The 19139-nt window shown below is 35.4% G+C and overlaps 1 protein-coding gene across 1 annotated transcript; it reads right to left on the reverse strand.

Annotated features, from left to right (window-relative positions):
- Positions 1-7390: 7390 nt before the first annotated feature.
- Positions 7391-17253, reverse strand: LUM (lumican). The gene is made up of 3 exons (XM_032688786.1): positions 16929-17253; positions 13175-14071; positions 7391-8418 (listed from the first exon to the last, which is right to left on the reverse strand). Exons 2-3 carry the CDS (start codon positions 14049-14051, stop codon positions 8264-8266), a joined length of 1032 nt encoding a protein of 343 aa, XP_032544677.1. The 5' UTR covers positions 14052-14071; positions 16929-17253; the 3' UTR covers positions 7391-8263.
- Between the last annotated feature and the right edge of the window lie 1886 nt (positions 17254-19139).

Genomic DNA, 19139 nt, shown 5'->3' on the forward strand with positions numbered 1-19139 from the left:
TCAGAGTCAGAAGACAAAACTTCTATTTCCAAACAGTTGCCTGATCACCACACAGTGATATATCCCAATTAATGATATCTGCTGCTCCTTCTAAAAAGAGCCACAAAAGGTCAGTAAGATCAAAGAGTCTAAAAGCAGATGACTGAACCCTTCAGACAAGCCCAAGGGACGCTGCAGAAAGATCAAAGGGACCAGGCCAGATGTTCCAGACCCTGTTGCTATGGATGTATTTTACTCTATATCATTCCTGATCAAAAAAAAAACAAACAACACGAAAACCAAAACAAAAAACCCAACCAAACAAAAAAACAACCAAACAAAAAACCAAACCAAAAACCAAAACACAAACAAACAAACAATTCCCCCCCCCCAAAAAAAAAAAAAAACCACAAAAAAAAACCCACCAAAAAACCAGACTTAGAAGCAGGAATGCTGCATCTCACCTAAAAGCCTAGAATTACCTGCTTAGACTGCTCAGAGGAAGAAACTACATATTTTATTTAAATAGGCACCTTTGTTTACCTGGGGATCTTTCAGTTTAGATTAGAAGACATTGTTTAAAGAAACACTGAAAAGCACTTTGACTGGCTTAATTTGTGAAATGTAAATGCACCAGACCTCTTGTTTATATAGGATTTAGGAAGATGACATCCCACTCTAAAAGTCCAGAAACAAAATTCTAACAGTTTACTTTCTGCACACCTTTACTCCCTTGCGAAAACCACAGTGAGAACTGAGTAGCTTAGCTTATAGAGATCCTTGCAGAACAACACATTTCAGAAAAGAATAGCTATGAAAAAGGGTTTAGCTTTTATGGCAAATATACTTTCTCCTTCATTAAGGAATTTTTTGACTCTCTGTTCCCTTTCTCTCTGTTTTACAATCCTTACCACAGTAACACCATAAAGGTTCCATGACACAATGCCAAGATCTGGTATTTGTCTTGGCTTGTTAGGTTTACCTACTATGTAAATGATGCTATCAATCTCTTAGTTTGTTTTCTTGCTTTCAACAATTTCAAGACTGAAACAAATCTATCCTACCCAAAGAGTTAATGTTTAAAATGCTAAGTATATCTTAAATTAAATATCTAACATGTATTTATCGATTACAGACATATATTGAGCTATTGGACCCAAATGTGGCTATTTAGATGATATATATTTTCCATACAACTAAGGGTAAATTAACACATGAATTAGTGGTCTGATGTCCATTCTGTAGACCTGCAGTTTTGAAAAGTAGACCATCATGGATTAAATATTCTAAGATAACATAAAGATAGTGAAAACAAGCTGTGTTTTCACTATCCTTTAATTATATCCTTATCCTTAATTTATGTTACCTTTTACTCTCTTATTTTGTTCAGTTGTTAAAGAAGTCCAAAAATATTTGAATTCATCTTCATTTTAGATCCCCACAATGAATTCTGAGAAACTTGGACTTACACAAGATTCTGTCCTCTAAAATAAATTTAAAAAGAAAAGCCAAATGGCATAAGATATATGAAAACAGCTCTTATTTTATTTTCCTTTAATTGTAGTATTTTTTTGTCTAATTTTTAATGCAGATACTCTTGGGAAATACTGAAATTAAACATTAGAATATGTGAATTCTATTTTCTTAGACTGTGATATTGATCTTAGCTTTCAAGAGCTGGAATTTCCCAAAGCACTTGAGTTTTCTTCCAGAGTCCTGAATTGAAGCTTGAATCTCACTCACCGTGGGTCCTCCAGTCACTGATTATCCTTTCAGATGGAACATGTTGAAACTCGGTCTTTCTACCGTAGATGAAATTCCTCAACACCCAGCACTCTGACGCAAACTGACACAACCTTTTCCTTTGAAGACAGCTCTGGAACCCAGCTCCAGAGAGAATTCATCATCCACCCCTGTCCAAGCACCATGCAGCACTCCAGAGGCCCTAAATAATTACGGTTGTGCTCAGCATTGCCTGCTCTTTTCTTGGATGGCTCCCTGCTCATCATGGTGGCTGCTGCAAATCCCAGTGGTAAATGCCTAGTCCCCTTATGCATTCTGTATATAATATATACCTTATCTCATGGCTGTGATTTTCATTAGGAACAACATACCTCTCATCCTTTTGAATCAGGGGTGGGAATAAAAATACTGCAAGTGATGATTTTTCTTGCCAAACTGAGGAACCTGAATAAAAAAGTCTCATTTTTATGCATGGAATCACAAATTCTCCTTAAAATCAATGCAACATTTCACATAATTTTGAGAACTTATTAATCTTACTGTTTAAATTTTTTTGGCAGTAAAATGGCTGTAATGAGGAAATCTAAAAGTGAAGCTCAGGAAACTTCTGTTTATATAGTTTGAAAACCAGTCTACGTAATAAGATGGATGGTAAATTCATGTGATGAGATACTGGAAAGATGAAAACGGGAATTTTGAAAGACAGCACTTGGCCTTGTTCATCTTGAGGACAGCTTATTATTAAACTAGTTTACAAGGTAGGAAATTTCTAAAGACTTCCAGTACTTCTGCCTGAAGTCTTATGCATTTTTCAGTGAAATCATTATCCTCAATAGAAATATATTTGTATAGGTATTATTTAATATATTCCAAAGTGTCTTCGCAATTATTTAAATATGTGGTCTAGTTAGGTTACCCAGATAACATGACTATCTTGTATGCTTTGCTCCATGTTAGGACACAAGGAATAAAGACAAAAATACTCTTTTGAAGCAGCCCATTTTTCAAATCTAACAGCACATTCTCTTTGCAGGTCCAAAGGCTGTGGGTCCAAAGGCTACATGTCAACTCAGTCACCTCCACCGTCATAAACACTTGTGCTAACTGAACAACAAAAGAACTGATTGAGCTGCAGAAGGAAAGCTAACAGAGGCAGAAACCTCCATAATGTCATAGATCTCCTGGCATAGAAGCTCTCCACATCAGTGCTATAGTAGTATCTTTCTCTGCTAGGTGTTGGAGCATCAACCCCATCAAGGAGTCCATCTGCCTATTAAGAAAATTCTTGTTAATTGCCTTGCAGGCAATGTAGCTATGCTTAAAGGTGGACCTAGCAAGCATCTCCACAAGAGATAGGAAATGTGGGAGGTTTTGCATGACTGATGAAGAACAGAAGACTAAAGTCAGCAAATATTTATTGTAAAGCAGCCAGTTAAGTTTTCTGGCAAACGAATATGCTAAAATTCAATCATTTTAAACAATGTGGGATTTTTTTCATGAACATTTTAAAATATTTTTAGACATCTCATAAGAATGGATTTAGACACTGTAATTCAAAATATCACTGAAGATTGCTTTCTTGGAGGAAACAAAAAACTTCATGATCCTTTATCTTTCCTTATGAGACAGGTTTGCTTTCCCCTCTGTTTCTAACACCAAAGAGTAGCAATACATACTTTTTCAGATATGCCGCTGCCCACTGAAACCCTCAGGGCCTGATTATATGACTATACTTATATAAATTGATGGAGGAGTAAAGATATTACCCACCCCCCTCCCCCAAAAAAAAAGGCAGATGGAACCTCAAGGGTCCAAACTGAGAGTAACTGAAATCTTCAAAGCAAAGTGGTTTTGTTATTCAGTGGTCACATTCTTCAGAAATTTAGTCTCACCCCTGAACTCATTCAGGCTGGGCACTTCAGGCAGGTCACCACTCTGAGAGAACTGATGGGATCCTTCTTGTGGTTTCAGCATGTGTAGATATGGGCACTATTATTACCTGTCTGACCCACAATCACAATATGATCTCAGAAGCTGAAGAGTGTAGTGTGATGTAAAGTGCTCCAGCCTCTAAAACTTTGTTTTACATAATGAAGTGATAATTTGCCAGGATGCTTGAACCTGACCTTCCTACATTCAAGATGAGTGTCTTAGAGTACAGAGGTAGCACTCTTTTCTCTGTGTTAACTGATATTGAGCAGTTCAGACTAAGTAGAAAAGAGAGCTATTTATAGATGAAAGCCTTAAGGCCTACCAATTAAGTTCTTCTCTTACAGATCAAAAATCTTTTAACCAATATCTAAATCTGAAAAAAAAATTCAGAACCAAAATGTCCTTTATGAGCACTCTGTCCATTAGGATGGTAGATCACAGGCTGTTTCCCTTATTTTGTTTGGATCTCTAAGCATGTTCGCTGGTGCTATCCCACATGGGAGAGTTAGATGGGATGGATCTCTGATTTCACTGCCACTACTCAGTAGATCACAAGTATAAAAATGGGGGCAGATTTGCACAAGCCAGCTGCAGAGATTGAAAGAAAGTTTCCACGGTTTCTGTCTCAATGGAATCTATATCTAAATGTTAGCTAAGATTTTTTTAGTATCATGAGAGTTGGAATTATGGACTGGAACTTTAAATTTTCCACATGAATTTAATGCTAAACACTTCAGCTGTAGAGCTGGTTATTAATATTATTTTTTTCTCCCATTGGTTACTAGTATTCTTAAAATCACAGATTCACAGAAATTATAAATAAGTTTGAAGGAACATCTGAAGGTTGTTTAGTTCAACCTCCTTTTAAAATTAAGGCTGACTTCAAAGACAGATTAGTCCCCCAGGGCACTGGTCATGCAAGCTATGAAAATTTCTGAGGATTTAGAGTCCACAGCCTCCTTGAGCAATCTGTGACAGTGCTTTATGCACTCATTGTGAAGAATTTTGTCATATGTCAGCTCAAATTTCTCTTTCTGGAATTTTTTCTTTGCCACCTTGCCCTTTCATTGTGCGTCCCAAAACTGGACTCTTTTTTCTATAGCACTCTTTTAGACACTGGTAGACAGCAATAAAACATGGACTGAGACATATGGTATATTTAGAGAGGCTAAAGGAAGTGACTTGGCATTTCCTGGAAAGGAGAAGGCTGAGGGAAGTTCTCTTTGTGGCCTTACATCTTAGTGGCTCTCCACAAAACTTCATTTTGCTTTATAATCTCACCATTTCTGTCATCTTCAGTTTATAGTTGTTGCAGTTGTACATATAACAGTTTAGACTGCCTTTCTGAATCACGTTTTGCCTTTTTGTTGTCTGTTTTCCAGATAATTTGGTTCATGTTAAGGAACTACCTGTCTGTTTCCTTTCACTTAAACCAGAGATTTGCAGTAGAGATAGGACCCTGCCAGCTTCCTTGCACTAGAAGTACAACTCTATTCAACAGTTGCTCAATCCTTTCTTAATCCATTTGACTATGTTGGACTTGAAAAAGCAGCAGAGTGCATGTTGGATTTATGATTCCAGTCCAAAAATTCATGTGACACTGCCTGTTCCTTCTAGGGAGCTTCTGTAATTTAATATAATATGAAAAATATCTTTTAAATCAGACAGTGCTTGCCTACTTGAAAGGTAACTCTATCTTTGTAAATGGCTGTGCAACACACTTGCAAACTAGTTCCTGAAATTTCATGGATAAAATTTTTGTCTGTTGCATTTGTATATTGTTGCTGTTTTTCATTATATTTGTAGGCAAAGTTTCCGTTTTATGTTTACTTTCAAATTTGTGTCTTTCCAAAAGTTCTTGTTTTTTGTAAATTCTTCCATGTAAAACTTCATGTGAAAGTGTTATGATAAGTTTACGAATTTTGACCTGAAAGGAGGTAAACATTGTAAGTAAATTGTACAACTATGCTATACGTTGCGTAGTATGTTGCCCTAAATTCTGGCTAATTTACCCATTCTCTATGCTACTGAAACTGAGTTATTATCTGTTCACATTGCCTACTTTTAAGTAACATGGTGAGTCAATTTTCAGGGCCTTAGCTCTGTTAAGTATTCCTGAACATCTACATTTCTGCATAGTGTCTAGAAAATAATTCATGTTGCTTTCATAAATTGAGAACTAAAGAACATATATATTGTTGCCTATTTGTTTTTGCAAGATATGTAGAGATTGGGAGCTTAGTCTCTGTAGTGATTTAGAACAATTCATTAATGCAGAAGCAGAAACTTGGGCTTCTGTGTCTCATAATATGAAAGCAAATATATAGTGTTCCATTTCTCCTTTAGCAGAAGGACCTCGTGTTCTGGTTTTTTTGTAGTGAGGAGCTTGCTGCACAATGTCATATCTTCCCAACTAACCACGAATTTCTGAACCACAAGGAAGAGATGTTCAAGATAAAAGTACACTGCCAAATGCCAGCTTATTTTACTTGTCCAAGTGCTCATTGAAAGGTAAAGACATCCAAGTTTCTGAGAGAGGTCATTGGTACTGTTTGCTACTTTGACAGAGGACTTCCTTCTATTGTATACCTTGTGTAGAACATAAAAATGTCTTGTGAACATCTGTGGATGCTTTCTTTGCAACATAAGGGTATTTAGAAAATACCTTCAACAGCATTCAACAGGATAGTTCTAAACTATCCTGAGGTGGACTGTTTTCAGTCTCACTGTTCACACTGTTTCATTTTGCATAGAGATAACTAGTTTGCTGAAACAAGTTGAAAAGGAAAATAAATTTCTCTTGTATTGTTAGATTACAGCTATGAGGTGACAAATTTCATTATCAGTTTCTGCTCTAGAAGTCTTAATATTTTCCTGTGAAGGGGACAGTTGTGTTAAAATCTCTCTGGAAATGGCTAAATACTGTTTCCGTTATATTTTGCTATTCTTTGGGAAGTTTTGTATGCATTTACTTCTTCTTTTCCTATGTTATAATGCCTAAGTACCATTCCATAGTGATTCCCACTCTGATGTGTTCAGAAAGTCTGAGACTTAGACTTCATTCTTCTATGAAAATTCCAGCCTACTTGTACCAAAGGTTACTGTCAATCCTTCCTGTATGTGGGTAAAAAAAAACAGTAACACTTATGAATTCCAAAATGACAAAAATGAGGAGGGAAGTATTTCTGTTGTTTTCTGCATCTCTCCTTTTGTTTTAGTCCCAGGTTTCTTTGTGAATTGTGCATTGATATTGAACATCTGGAACTGGCAAAGTGTAGTCTAAATGGTTTGGCAAGGATTGGTTAAAGGTTTGGGTTTTTTTGAGAGGTGATAGTTTCTGCTTTTGCTATAGAAACTAGCAGAGTTTCTGTTTGAGTGTTTAATAGCCTAGTAGTTGAAAATAAAATAGTACCCGTGGGATGGTCTGTGCTTGCAAGCAAGCCACTTACAGCTCTCAGCTACTACACATTTATTTTAGTGTGTTCCAGGATGCTGACAACATTTGGACTATTCATTCCCGAGCAGAATATACTACCATGCCTCTACCATGTGTAGCTGCATTTTACTCACTGTCTGTGGTTCCTGAGAGATTTCATTGTTGTTTTAGCTATACTGAAACATTAATTTCTGGGATTTTTCATTGTGCCATGATTCCCATACTGCAAACTTCGTAATGCGTCAACTTACTAGCCAACATAAGTGCAGTGGAGCATGCTAAATTACATTTACAAACATATTGAAACTTCAAAGTAGAGAAAACAGTTTATTTAACCTTACAATAAATTTTAATAATAATAGAATAGCTTAGATTATCTTGTCTCAACCTGATTTTTTTGCAATGTATAAGAGAAAGAAACATAGTTGACAATGATATGGACACAAGAACACTATTTGATATCTTTTATTTCCTACACACTGGTTAAGAGTAGCATGCAATTAATTGAATAAAAATATATGTATATATGATTTATTTTGAAATAACAATTATACCAATAAAGGATAAAAATCTTACCATGCAAGTTAAATGAAAGTATGAAAAAAGAAAAGGTAAAAATTTTTTAACCTTTTTTTTTCCCTGATTATCTTTCACATATTCCATTAATTTAATAACATCATAGGCTCTGAAAAGATATTTTCATACATTTTAAATTTTCTTAGATTGTTAAACCATTTTTTTTCTTTATCATTGATAGCAATATATAAAAGGTATGATAATTAATAAAGTTGGAGAGGAATCTGGTATTTACACAGGCCAGCTCATACTTTTCAGTATAACCCATGATGAAACTCACATGACTTCCATGTAAGTCTGGAACCAGCTGACATGTACTGCACGCATGGACATAGATTTCTCTGAGTGTTTTTCACTCACCTAGCCAGGTGAAAGTATATTTTGCACTATATCTGGTCATTCTTGTGCTTTCTAAATACAAACATTTGTAAAAATAAGCCTTAAGGCTGCCAAGTGCATGCTAAACATTAACAAACAGAATGGATAATAGGCAGATTGACACTTCTTTTAAGGCATATCTTAATTTTAAAGCACTATCATGATGTGTTATTCCTGTAGTTACTGCCCTTAGAAGGGAATTGGGTAATCCCAGGTATCTCACTCCAGTGAAATCTCAGCAGCCACCCGAAGGCAGTTGTACATCTCCTGTGGCAGGTCAGCCCGAGTGAGGTTGTTCCCATCCAGGCGCAAATGTGTGATCCTGGAATAGGTCGTTGGTCCAACTACCTTACAGAAGCTGCTCAACGGGAACTCTGAATCAAAGAGAACAGGAACAAGAGAAAACATGAATAATTAGGACAAGTAGGACAAAGCCATTCTTTTTCTGGTTTTGGGGTTTTTTTCAATTTTAGTTGGAAATTTTGCCCTTAATTTATTATACTATTTTTAATATTTTGCATATACAGTGATGTAAATCCCCATGAGTTTACTGGAACTTGACTGACTTGTGTTAGGAGACATTCTTCCCATTAGTTGTGAGATGTTCAGAATTTATATATCATGATATATACCTCTATTCAGTTAAAGTATTATTTGGTTCACATACCACCAGAGAGATCTCGAACAGAAATCTGTCTTGTAAACTATGATCAGTATTAACTGTAAACTAGGAATTAGATGAATCACTGAGGTTCTCTGCTCAGTATACATAAGCACAGACATACACATATTATAGATCTCTTTCATGCAAAGACCTAGTCTCAAGAGACAATGTGTGTAAATAAATCTGATATCCCCTGCATACAACATTGTGCAATTCTGCAAAGATGATCTTTTGTTCTCACCTGTGTTTTCTTTGAGTCAGACAGACAATTAGCCTAATGAAAAGCTCCATGACTACTAAAGAAGTAGTCTGAGAGGCTACTGATCCCTCTTCAGGCCACTGACATGAGGTAAATTCATACAGAAAATATTTTAAAGGGATGAAGGGACTCCTTCGATGAACCTGTATACCAGCAGACAGATTTCATGTTTTCAGTTGCTTTTAAGTTGAAAGCACTAGCTCTCATAATTTCTGAGAAATCAAGTTAGCACTCAAAAGTGGATGCCATTTTAACTACCAATCATATGTCATTCGTGGACTTTTGAAAACACCACCTTATGTTTCTTTTCTACGTGGCTATTTAACTCATCTAAGAAAATGTGATGACCTATTTCATGTTGTAGTACTACTGGAAGTGAAGGAAGTAGCTTTTGTACCTCCACATTAAGTTCTGGATTACCATTGGATACTTCCAGGACTGGTATTACAATAATCTTTTGTCACTGATGAAACTGGGCTTTTCCAAACTAAGTATAAATGTACAGGCAGTTCTTTAAAGCATGAGAGCTTAGGTAAATTTTTGGATAGAGATATGATGTTAAGAATAGGTAAAGATTCATGTCTCTTTCACAAAATAAGTTGTTTTGAGTAGGGATTAAGAATATAATTCAAATATCAGATCATGATCACCAATTTAATTAAAGCAAATCATAACAATTTCTTATATTTTGTTTAGTATGCAACCTTCTTTTGGAGGGGTAAGAGATGAAAAGCATCCTTTGAACAGTCTACATTATAATATAGTAAAACTTTAAGACCTCAGAACAATTCTGATACTCTTCTGATTCAGAATGTACCAGCAGAAATGAACTGATGAATCTTATGATTTAAGATCATATAGTCTGAAAGATGTTTGTAGGATTATTTCTGTGTGGAATTTTGCTGAATGGAAGCCTAAGTTCCTGAAACTTTTAGGTCTTTTTCTTGGCTATACCGTTAACTATTTAGATCCAGTTTTCTACAGAGAGCTTGGGTTTAATTTATAAAGTTTAAAATAAACATGAATTCTAATATAGATTTTTTTCCACTGTCTAGTCATTCAGGAATGACATGGTAAGTATATTTTTGTTAAAGGCAGACATTAAGAAACTTTATAAATTTACTTGCTTGGTTGGGTTTTTTTCTTCCATATTGTTATTTTTTGAGCATATATGCTAATGTTTGATTGCAAAGAAGTTATGCTTATACAAGTTGGGTAGATGTTTAAACTACTCAAAGGATGTAAACTTCATGCCTGTAAACTGTAAAATTTAACTGTAACTGAAACACTCATCTGTGTTGACTATTTATGATACTGAAACTACTTGGGAAATGGATGTAGATCTAGTCCTCACAGAAGTCAAATGAACTCTGTCATGGACTTCAGTGGGATTTTGCTCCACTGTTTGAATTTGGGTATTAATTTTTTATCCAGTTCATATAATTGTCAGTCATTAGAAGTGTATTAAAAATGTATTAAAATATATTAAAAAGGTTCGGTTTTTTACTTGCAGTCATCACTAGCAAAAAATAAGATAAGAGGGTCTTGATGTGCTGTTACCAGAATGATCTGAACAGGAACTGAAATCAGTGAGACCAGAGCACTGTTGCATAAAATATCTCAGTAGCTTACTTCCTCCTTTGTTACACTTATTCTTGTTGCAGGGGTTAGAATGTCTTCCTGAATTTATAATCAGGTTCAGGGGCAGTGTACCTGGAATTTTTCTCACATATTTTCCCAACACAGGATTCCTGCATAAGCTGGACACTGAGAATAAGAAAGGTTGGATGAAAATTGGATTTTTATCTGAACAATTACGTTCTCACTAAAAGTACCTGTTGTCATAAGAAATTCTGATATTCCAACAAACTACCTGAAATATGTGGGAGAAAAAAAAATAAATAAAGTAGGAGCAGGCGATTGTTTGATGGAGTGAGCCACATAAAGGACCATCAAGCACCTCCACAACTAACTCTGTTTATAATAAGTGCAATTGTGCTACAGGTCCTGATCCAGTCAATGGACAGAAGCAGAATATATAGTTCCCCTTAACTATCCTCTGGAGCATTTTCACACTTCCCCATTTATACTCCATTTACATGGTATCTGCTTGCTGGTGTTTCATGTGGGAGCAACAGTTCTCTCCTTAATCCTTTATAGGTACAAATGAAATATGGAGAAGTCCATCTTTGGATCTTCTTCTTGTATCACCAAACCTCTTTGATTCTCATATTTTCCATCCTGCAAGTGTGTGTGCGTGTGCTTGTGTGCGTGTGTGTTTTTGTTCATGCACAATGTATGTATATAATACTAATGGCATCTTAAAAACATGGTAGGTAACCACTGCTATTATTATACAGAAAAATCCACCCTTAAATTACCATTAATAGGAAATATTAAAAGACATTTCAATTTAGAAGTTATGGTTTAGGTTTGAGGTATGGAGAAAGCAAAGAATTTTATAAATCTTCCATGGTCCTGTGCTAGCTTGGAGGTCCAACCAGCATCAAGTACAATAGCTGATGTATATATTTGACGCCCACATTCAGTATAATGGATGTGCTTCAATACAGAGATCAGAGGAGTTACTTTGAATTTGTCTTCTTTACAGTTTATCTACTTTACACACTGCTTCTTGCAACACAAAGGATGACAGAACATACTGAAGTGAAGCCAATTCTGCTACACATTTTTAATGTCCATGTTTATCAGCTCTTGTTAAAAAAACTCAGTCACTCAAATGAGAGTATTTCTCAAACAGACTTTTTTTTTTTGTGTATACCAATGCATAATGATTGTAGGAAGTTCTTGGTGAAACTCATGGCCATTAATTTAGAGAAATATTTCTTTTCTTTCTGGTAATATCTAAAAGCTTAGTACCTAGGTATCTTGCAGAAGGCTCAGAACAATGTTTCTAAGCAGCAAAAATTACCTCATATATCTCATGAGAAACTAAAAATCATCATTGTTAGCTATTTTAGTAGTGGCAGAGTATCAGATGGAGTTCCACAGGTTGCTGCAGCACCTTAGGCAGGAAGTATTAACTCATTGTTTTCCCTCATCAAATCAAGGAACTGAGATGCAGTAGAAAAGAAAACATATGTGAAACATAGTAAATATAAAACATTTCAAAAGGTCTTACCCTTCGTCTGGTAAGATCTGCACTAAAAATATTTGGCTTTAAAGGCTACATCTATATGGAGTTGGCTTTGTATGGAATAGCTGACACTGATACTCTTAAACTCTTGATGGATACAAAACAGGCAAACAAAAGAGGGGACTTTATGGTTTATTTTATGCCAACTAGCAAGGTGATGTAAATCCTCCTGCAGAAATCCTGGTATGTTGGACAGATCTCCCTCTCCATCAAGGACCACCACTGACAGGGGTGGTCTTCTGACATGACGGCGAGATCTCTCCAGGTCTGCAACACCTCTTTGTGGACCCAGGAATAGGATAACCTTGTAAAAGCCCTGCCTTAGTAGAAACCTCCGTGAGTTCATGCAAAGTGTGACATTAATTGACTCCAGAAGGAACACTTTTCAAATCGTGAGCGAATGGAGACAAGCTTGCCACCTGACCATATGATGTGTGAAATGGGGATAAAAAGAAAGAACGGGGCAGCTCTTTGGATTTCAGGGTAGGTTTGGAGGGATACTGCAGGAGACGAGGGAGGAAAGAAAGAAAAGAAGCTTCTTTGTTGTATCTTTTTCACTGTGTCTTGTACCTGATACCTTACAAATTTTTTGTCTTCTTCCTCTCCTTTCCCTCCAGCACTTTCACTACCAGCTTCCTGAAAGCCTATGCATACCCTTAGCTGACATCTGTCTCTTCTTGTTGATTTAAGAATTCTGAATTCTTTTGCACTAACCAAACTTTTTGCAGTTTTTTCCTCAGTTGTATAAGAAAACTCCATTGGCTTCTATGCAGTTACTCAATTTACATGAGATGAGAATTTAAGCAATAATTTCCACGGTAGTATAAAACCAGAAATTTCTCTCTTTAAGGATATTTTGAGACACTATTAGATAAATGTCTGTCTTTTAACATTAACATGGACAACAGTCAGATAAATGTTAGTGTATTAACAGTCTAACCAGCACCATTTCTTCAGAGAAATGCTTCATCTATCATTTCAGATACCTGCATTGACCATCAGTGTCTAGTCTGTGGTTAACATTAACGAAAATATGCAAATTTAACTCACTGTTAATTTTGTTGACTTGGAGGTAGAAGTTTTCGAGGTTCTCACTGACAGTTGGAATGCTCTTCAGCTGATTGAAGGAGAGATCCAACTCAACCAGTGATGTGATATTGAAGACATTTCCTGGTATTCCAGAATCTGTTAATTTATTGTGGGATAAACGTAAGTATTGCAGGGTTTTGAAACCTTGGAAGTACTCATCAGGAACATTGGAAATCTGGTTATTATCAAAATACAGCATGAGTAAGGAGTGAGGCAGTCCTGTCGGTAACTTCGTAAGTTGATTGAAGCTTAAGTCAAGATACAAAAGTGAATTCAGGCCTTTAAAAGCCCCAGAAATGGAATCTGCTTTCAGTTGGTTGTTCTGGAGGTGAATGACAGTCAGATTCATCAGGCCCTCAAGTGCACCAGGATTGACTTTTGTGATCTTGTTGTGACTTAACTGCAGGTCATCTAGAGTTTTGGGGAGTGGTCCAACAGCTTCAGTCAAATTGTTGTAGTTAATGTGAAGTTTCTTCAGATTCTTTAGTTTAGAGAAGACTCTTCCCTTAATTTTTGAATTTTCCAAATGGTTGTGATCTAGGATCAGCCACTGTAGGTCTGTTACATTATCAAACGCATTCTCTTCAATTCCCTCAATCATATTGTTTCGAAGATAAAGATATTTTATTCCACTTGGTACAATAGGAATGGTTTTCAGCTTAAGATTGTCACAATACATGGCAGTAGGGTAGCTTAAAGGACAGTTACATTCTGGGGCACAGACTGCTGCGGATGGCCCAAAAGGATCATAACCATAATCATCTCCAGGACCATAGTCATATTGGCAAAAAATGCCACTGATCAGTAACAGCAAGACAGGTAGGGAGTCTAAAGTCATCTTTCTAATATGTCTTGTCCCTGTATGGTGAAAGGGAATAAAAAGTTATAACTTTAATTTTTTGTCTCTTTCAGCAATATGCAAAATTTTACCACACAAATTATAATTTTAATACTATAATTTAAATATAATTATATTTTAAATTATTATAATTAAAAACTAATTATAATTTAAAAATAATTAGGCTTCCTGTTTAAAGTTATTAATTAAGGAAAAAAATATTGGTTTGTTAGTGTTACATTGTTGCTACTATAAACTTACTGCCCATCTTGTTATAATCTGCCTTTGTAATGCAAAACTGCAGGCCATTCTGTTGTTGTAAGTAAAACATTCTTTATATCTTTCTGCATTCATTAAGTCTCAAGAAAATTGACAAAGCCCAAGGTTTTTAAACTTGACAAAGAATTTTCAGTTTTGCTGAAGGCCGTGCTCAGAGTCAGTTCTGCCATTTAAATTCTTTTGAGCATTCCTAATGTACTGAATTGCCTCATATTTAAACATGTGGTTATTTGACTTAAGCTTGAAAAAGACAGGGAAGTTACAAACTGACAGTAATGATCTGCTGCGCTGTGTGTTTTTTAGACATGTATAGCTTGAAATATCTCTTTCTCGTGGATCATGTGCAGTAAAGCATGGTCCACTAAGTTTCATATTCACCTAGAGGACAAACTAATAGAAATAAATAGCATATCTTGGACATACCAAACAACCCATATTACATATGTGTGCAGAAGGATACTCTATCAAATATGAATCTACAGTGGATCTGAAACAACTGATTTTCAGATAGTGAAAATGTCCTTAAAAATTCTCTATATAACAAATATGTTGATTACATTGTGTGTCCATTTTAAATCAATCAAACAATGAAACACTGGCTTCACATAGATTTCTAGTTCACATGGAGCAACGTATGTGAAAAAATTCAATGTCCTTGGGGATATTTTGCTGAGATTCAATATGAGTTGTCTCACCTTACTTTTTAAAAGCATATCTTTCTCATCAAATACTCCACAAGCTGCTGATTAATCTGTGCAGATTAGTATCTTACTTATATTTCTTACTACTTAGACAGATATTTTGCTGGTAAAGTAGGTCTAGTATCAGTAAAGTCAGTGAGCTTGCTTTGATTTTCACCAGTAAAAGATAAAGTTCCAGGTACTCAGCTGCTGTTCAGAGAGTGAGAGGATTAAGAAAATCCTTAAAACTTTTTGTTCCCAAGAAATTTCAGAAAGTATGTGAAGCCTACAAACAGACCACTAGATACTGACTTCAGATCTGGGCAATCTTCCACAAAGTTAGTCCCTGAATAAGGAATATGATTGCATATTTTTTCCATGGTGTTGGTCCCATCACATTTAACCAATAACAAATCATAGAATAATCATTGAAATATTAGTTATCAGTGTAATTTCCTTTGTCTGTTCTTCATTACTGCATGAGAACATGCAAACTCAACCTTCAGTCCCCTGTTGGTATAAACAAGTACAGCTGGTATGAAAGCAAATAATGCAGTAACACAATTCAGCTCATAATTTGGTCCTATTCAGGTACTAAACATTAAGGAAGGAACACCAAGGGCTTCTGTATTCAAAGTATAAAAGAGAGTATAGTGAACCTCTAGGACTACATTCTTTGGGTGGTATTTTTTACACATCTATGTAATTTTATAGCCTTAAAGATAAAATAACAGACGTTATTAATTCAAATTCTATTGCTTTTCTAGTTTCAAATTTTATTTGTAGTGTTAAGTTTCATTATTGATATCACAGAATGACAGTCCTTTAAGTAGTGTACAAAGTTTAACTTCTCTGAAGATCCCTGGAAGTAATTAAAAAAACAAGTGTTTTGAATTAATTTATCAACAACATTTTAGAATATATGTTACAATTCTGTGGTTCAAGGACATATGGGCATGCACGTGGCATAAAATAACAAAGTACATATATAGTGTTTTTAACTTGTTTTCTTAATGAATTTCTCATTCAGGTATCTAAAAATTTGTCTGTCGGAAGTGTAAAAGGTTAATAGATTATGTGCATATGCTTGTTTGTTGCACTGAATTACATGAATCCAAAAGATAAAATCAGAATACATTCTTAGACAGTTATCTTACAACATAAGCGTGATTGAAATAATTGCCTGTGTTTGCTCTAAGCAGTTATATTATAAAATACCTGTGAAAATATTTGTGAAGTAGCTCAGGAAACTTGTCAAATCATACTAAATCCATGATTCTGGAAAAATGCTCACTACATTAGAGTAGACATCCTATTCAAACTATTTTTGATCTTTTCTATACTACCTTAATTGTAAAGTTGTTGTGGAAAAAAAAGAAATATAAAATTATAAGTAAATCAACCTTAATTCTGTAGCATAACTTCTTACACAGTTTGAAAAAGATTATATTTTTAAAAGTTTCAACAGTATAGTTAAAATGTACCTTAAAATTAACTAAAAAAATTCAAAATATCTATAGTTTTCCTCTCATTGTTTATGTGACTAATTATTTAAATATCAGGATACCTTGCTTCTTTGTAGAATGAAGCAGAATGATTTAACAAATGGAGTTTATGGAGCTCTTACTAACAGATTATGAATGAAAAAATACACAATGAGTACTCTTACAAATTTCTTTGTACTGTATATCAACTCTTGTTCTGAAATAGAATGAAACAGACTGTAAAAAGATGCAACACTGATCTACAAAATATGTGAAGTTGTTTTAAGGAAACTGAGAAAGCAAATCCACTAAGCAACTGCTGATTTGTGCTCAGTTTACAAATTGGCAAACTTATCCTGTCATGTTTTCATGTTCCCACTGCAGCTACATTTAAATAACTGAACATTACAGTAAAAACATGCAGCAGCACTTACCTTACTGCCTTGAAGCTGCTTTCCTTAATTCCCAGAGCAGATGCAATAAGAGACTGTATCGACCAATATATGCTCTTAACAGTGTCAGGAGATAAAAGTCTGCCAGATCCTCTGTGTTACAAGAGGGGAAAAGAAAAAAAAGCCCTAGTCACGCTGTTCTCTGAAGCTGCTATGTCATCATGGTGATCTTGTGGTGTCGCATGTACAAAAATGCAGCTCTCTAATGAAGTGCAGGTGGATACCATATTTCGTACAAGGACAACCCATCTGTTAGTCCTGTAGGATGACCAAATGATATTTCACAAACCTGAGAAAGTTTATAAGTCATAGGCTTATACAGTAATTTTTGTATTTTAGAGGGAAAACATTTTAGATTGTAAAATAAATTGCAAACAGGCTTTTGTTTTCCAACTTATTTTATACTGCTAGACATGAGCTAACACATAGCACTTAGACCTCAATGCTGCTGGGCTTCTTCAGCCAAGTGACTCATTCATTTTTCTGCCTTTTTCTTTAACTATCTTATGACCACAGTAAAATATCCTTAATAGAAGCTTTAGTTTAAGGATCAGATCCAAAAGATGCAGCATTATCTTCCAATCATAACCTTTTCCACACTACATACTGAGTTCAAAGATTCTTCGGCAAATCATTGGAATTGATTTGGTCTGGAGATTTTCGTTGGTGGTTGAATGCATGTTTGTTTAACAAAAACACATCCCAGGAATGGTTTTTCAGCAGTTACTGTAAACTCCCTTCATACATTTGTTCATTTTTGCACTTACAGCTTTCTCCTGCTTTTCAGAATCTGGAACTACTCAGCTTTATGTTGTCTGTTTCTTATTCCATGGATGTAGTTCAAGAATTCCTCTTAAGGCTTGGATGACATGTTATTTTCACAAGGCAGTGTCGAAAAATAATGCATTAAGACAGCAACTATTTAAAGTGGGTGTAAAAACTTCCATAAGAACACTCCCTTACCTCTAAAAGGTGTACATCTTTTTTTAAAAAACATTGGATGGGGGCAAATGTCAAACATGCATATGTTTGCACATGTTTGTGCGTGTTTAAAATGCACAAGCCATTTTAAAGTGACTTGCATGTTTAATTGCATTTGACTGTAATTGTTGGGCGTAGAAGTTAGGGGTTTTTTGTCCATTATCAACTCACTATCTTTATGAAAAGTTATGGTACAGAATGTGGCTGGGCTGAGAACTCCAACAGCTTCCCAAAGAAGAGGAACCTGGACGTGGGCGTCCCCCAAAATCTGCCGTTGATACATTTCACTCTCCACACCAGTGAAGGTTTCTGGGAGCAGAGAAAGGCCAGTGCCTTTCCCTGAGAACAGGAAAGACACCAAACAATTACAGACCTTTGTACTTCTGCAATACCACAATTAGCAAACAAATTTACTCAAGACAGAGTGCCAAGTACCAGTGCAACTTACAGGGAGTGAATGTGGTGCTTTTGGTGTTCTGACATCCTGCCTGTCTCCCTGGTGTGGGAGAACCATTTACACATTGGGAAACACGTTGGTGACAGATCATAACTACAGTACTATTTGAATGGTGCAAATAAGTGAATGTGAAGAAGTGGGATTACAATAGTGAACTAATCTAAGTGAAAATCTGTGCATGGTATCAGAACTAGAAATGTAGAATTGGACAAAGCTGCTGTTGTTCTGTGTGTGGACAAACAGAGACCAGATGGAATTTCTCACACACAGAATGATATTTATTTGAACACTACTCCATAAGTTTAGTTGACCAAGGAAAACCTAAACTGTAGACTTGACTGAAAATGTGGCAACAAGCAGAAGCACTCAGCAAAAGATCAGCTGGAATAAGGAAAATAATTTTAACACAGAAAGAGGTACCTTTCAAGGCAATACTGAAGTTTTCTCTGTGAAAGAAAGTGCATCAAGCTGAGCAATGAATGGAGCATAATATTTGTAAGGAGAATTTTAAAAATCATGAGTTTTTTACATTTATGGATTTGGTTTGAAGGAAAAGCTCAATATTATGATAAATTAATACATATTTTGAACTCTCAGTAATAGATGTAGTTTTGCATTTGCAGTACAAATAGAATTGTACATTGTCTGCAAGTACGGGATAGTCTAGGCTTAATATGTTTTTGACACAGCTGTATTTATGCACCAGTCTTTTGTTACACTGATTTCTGTACATCCAGTATATATCCTTCTTTTCA

Source organism: Chiroxiphia lanceolata, chromosome 5, assembly GCF_009829145.1.
Source record: "Chiroxiphia lanceolata isolate bChiLan1 chromosome 5, bChiLan1.pri, whole genome shotgun sequence".
Taxonomy (NCBI): domain Eukaryota; kingdom Metazoa; phylum Chordata; class Aves; order Passeriformes; family Pipridae; genus Chiroxiphia; species Chiroxiphia lanceolata.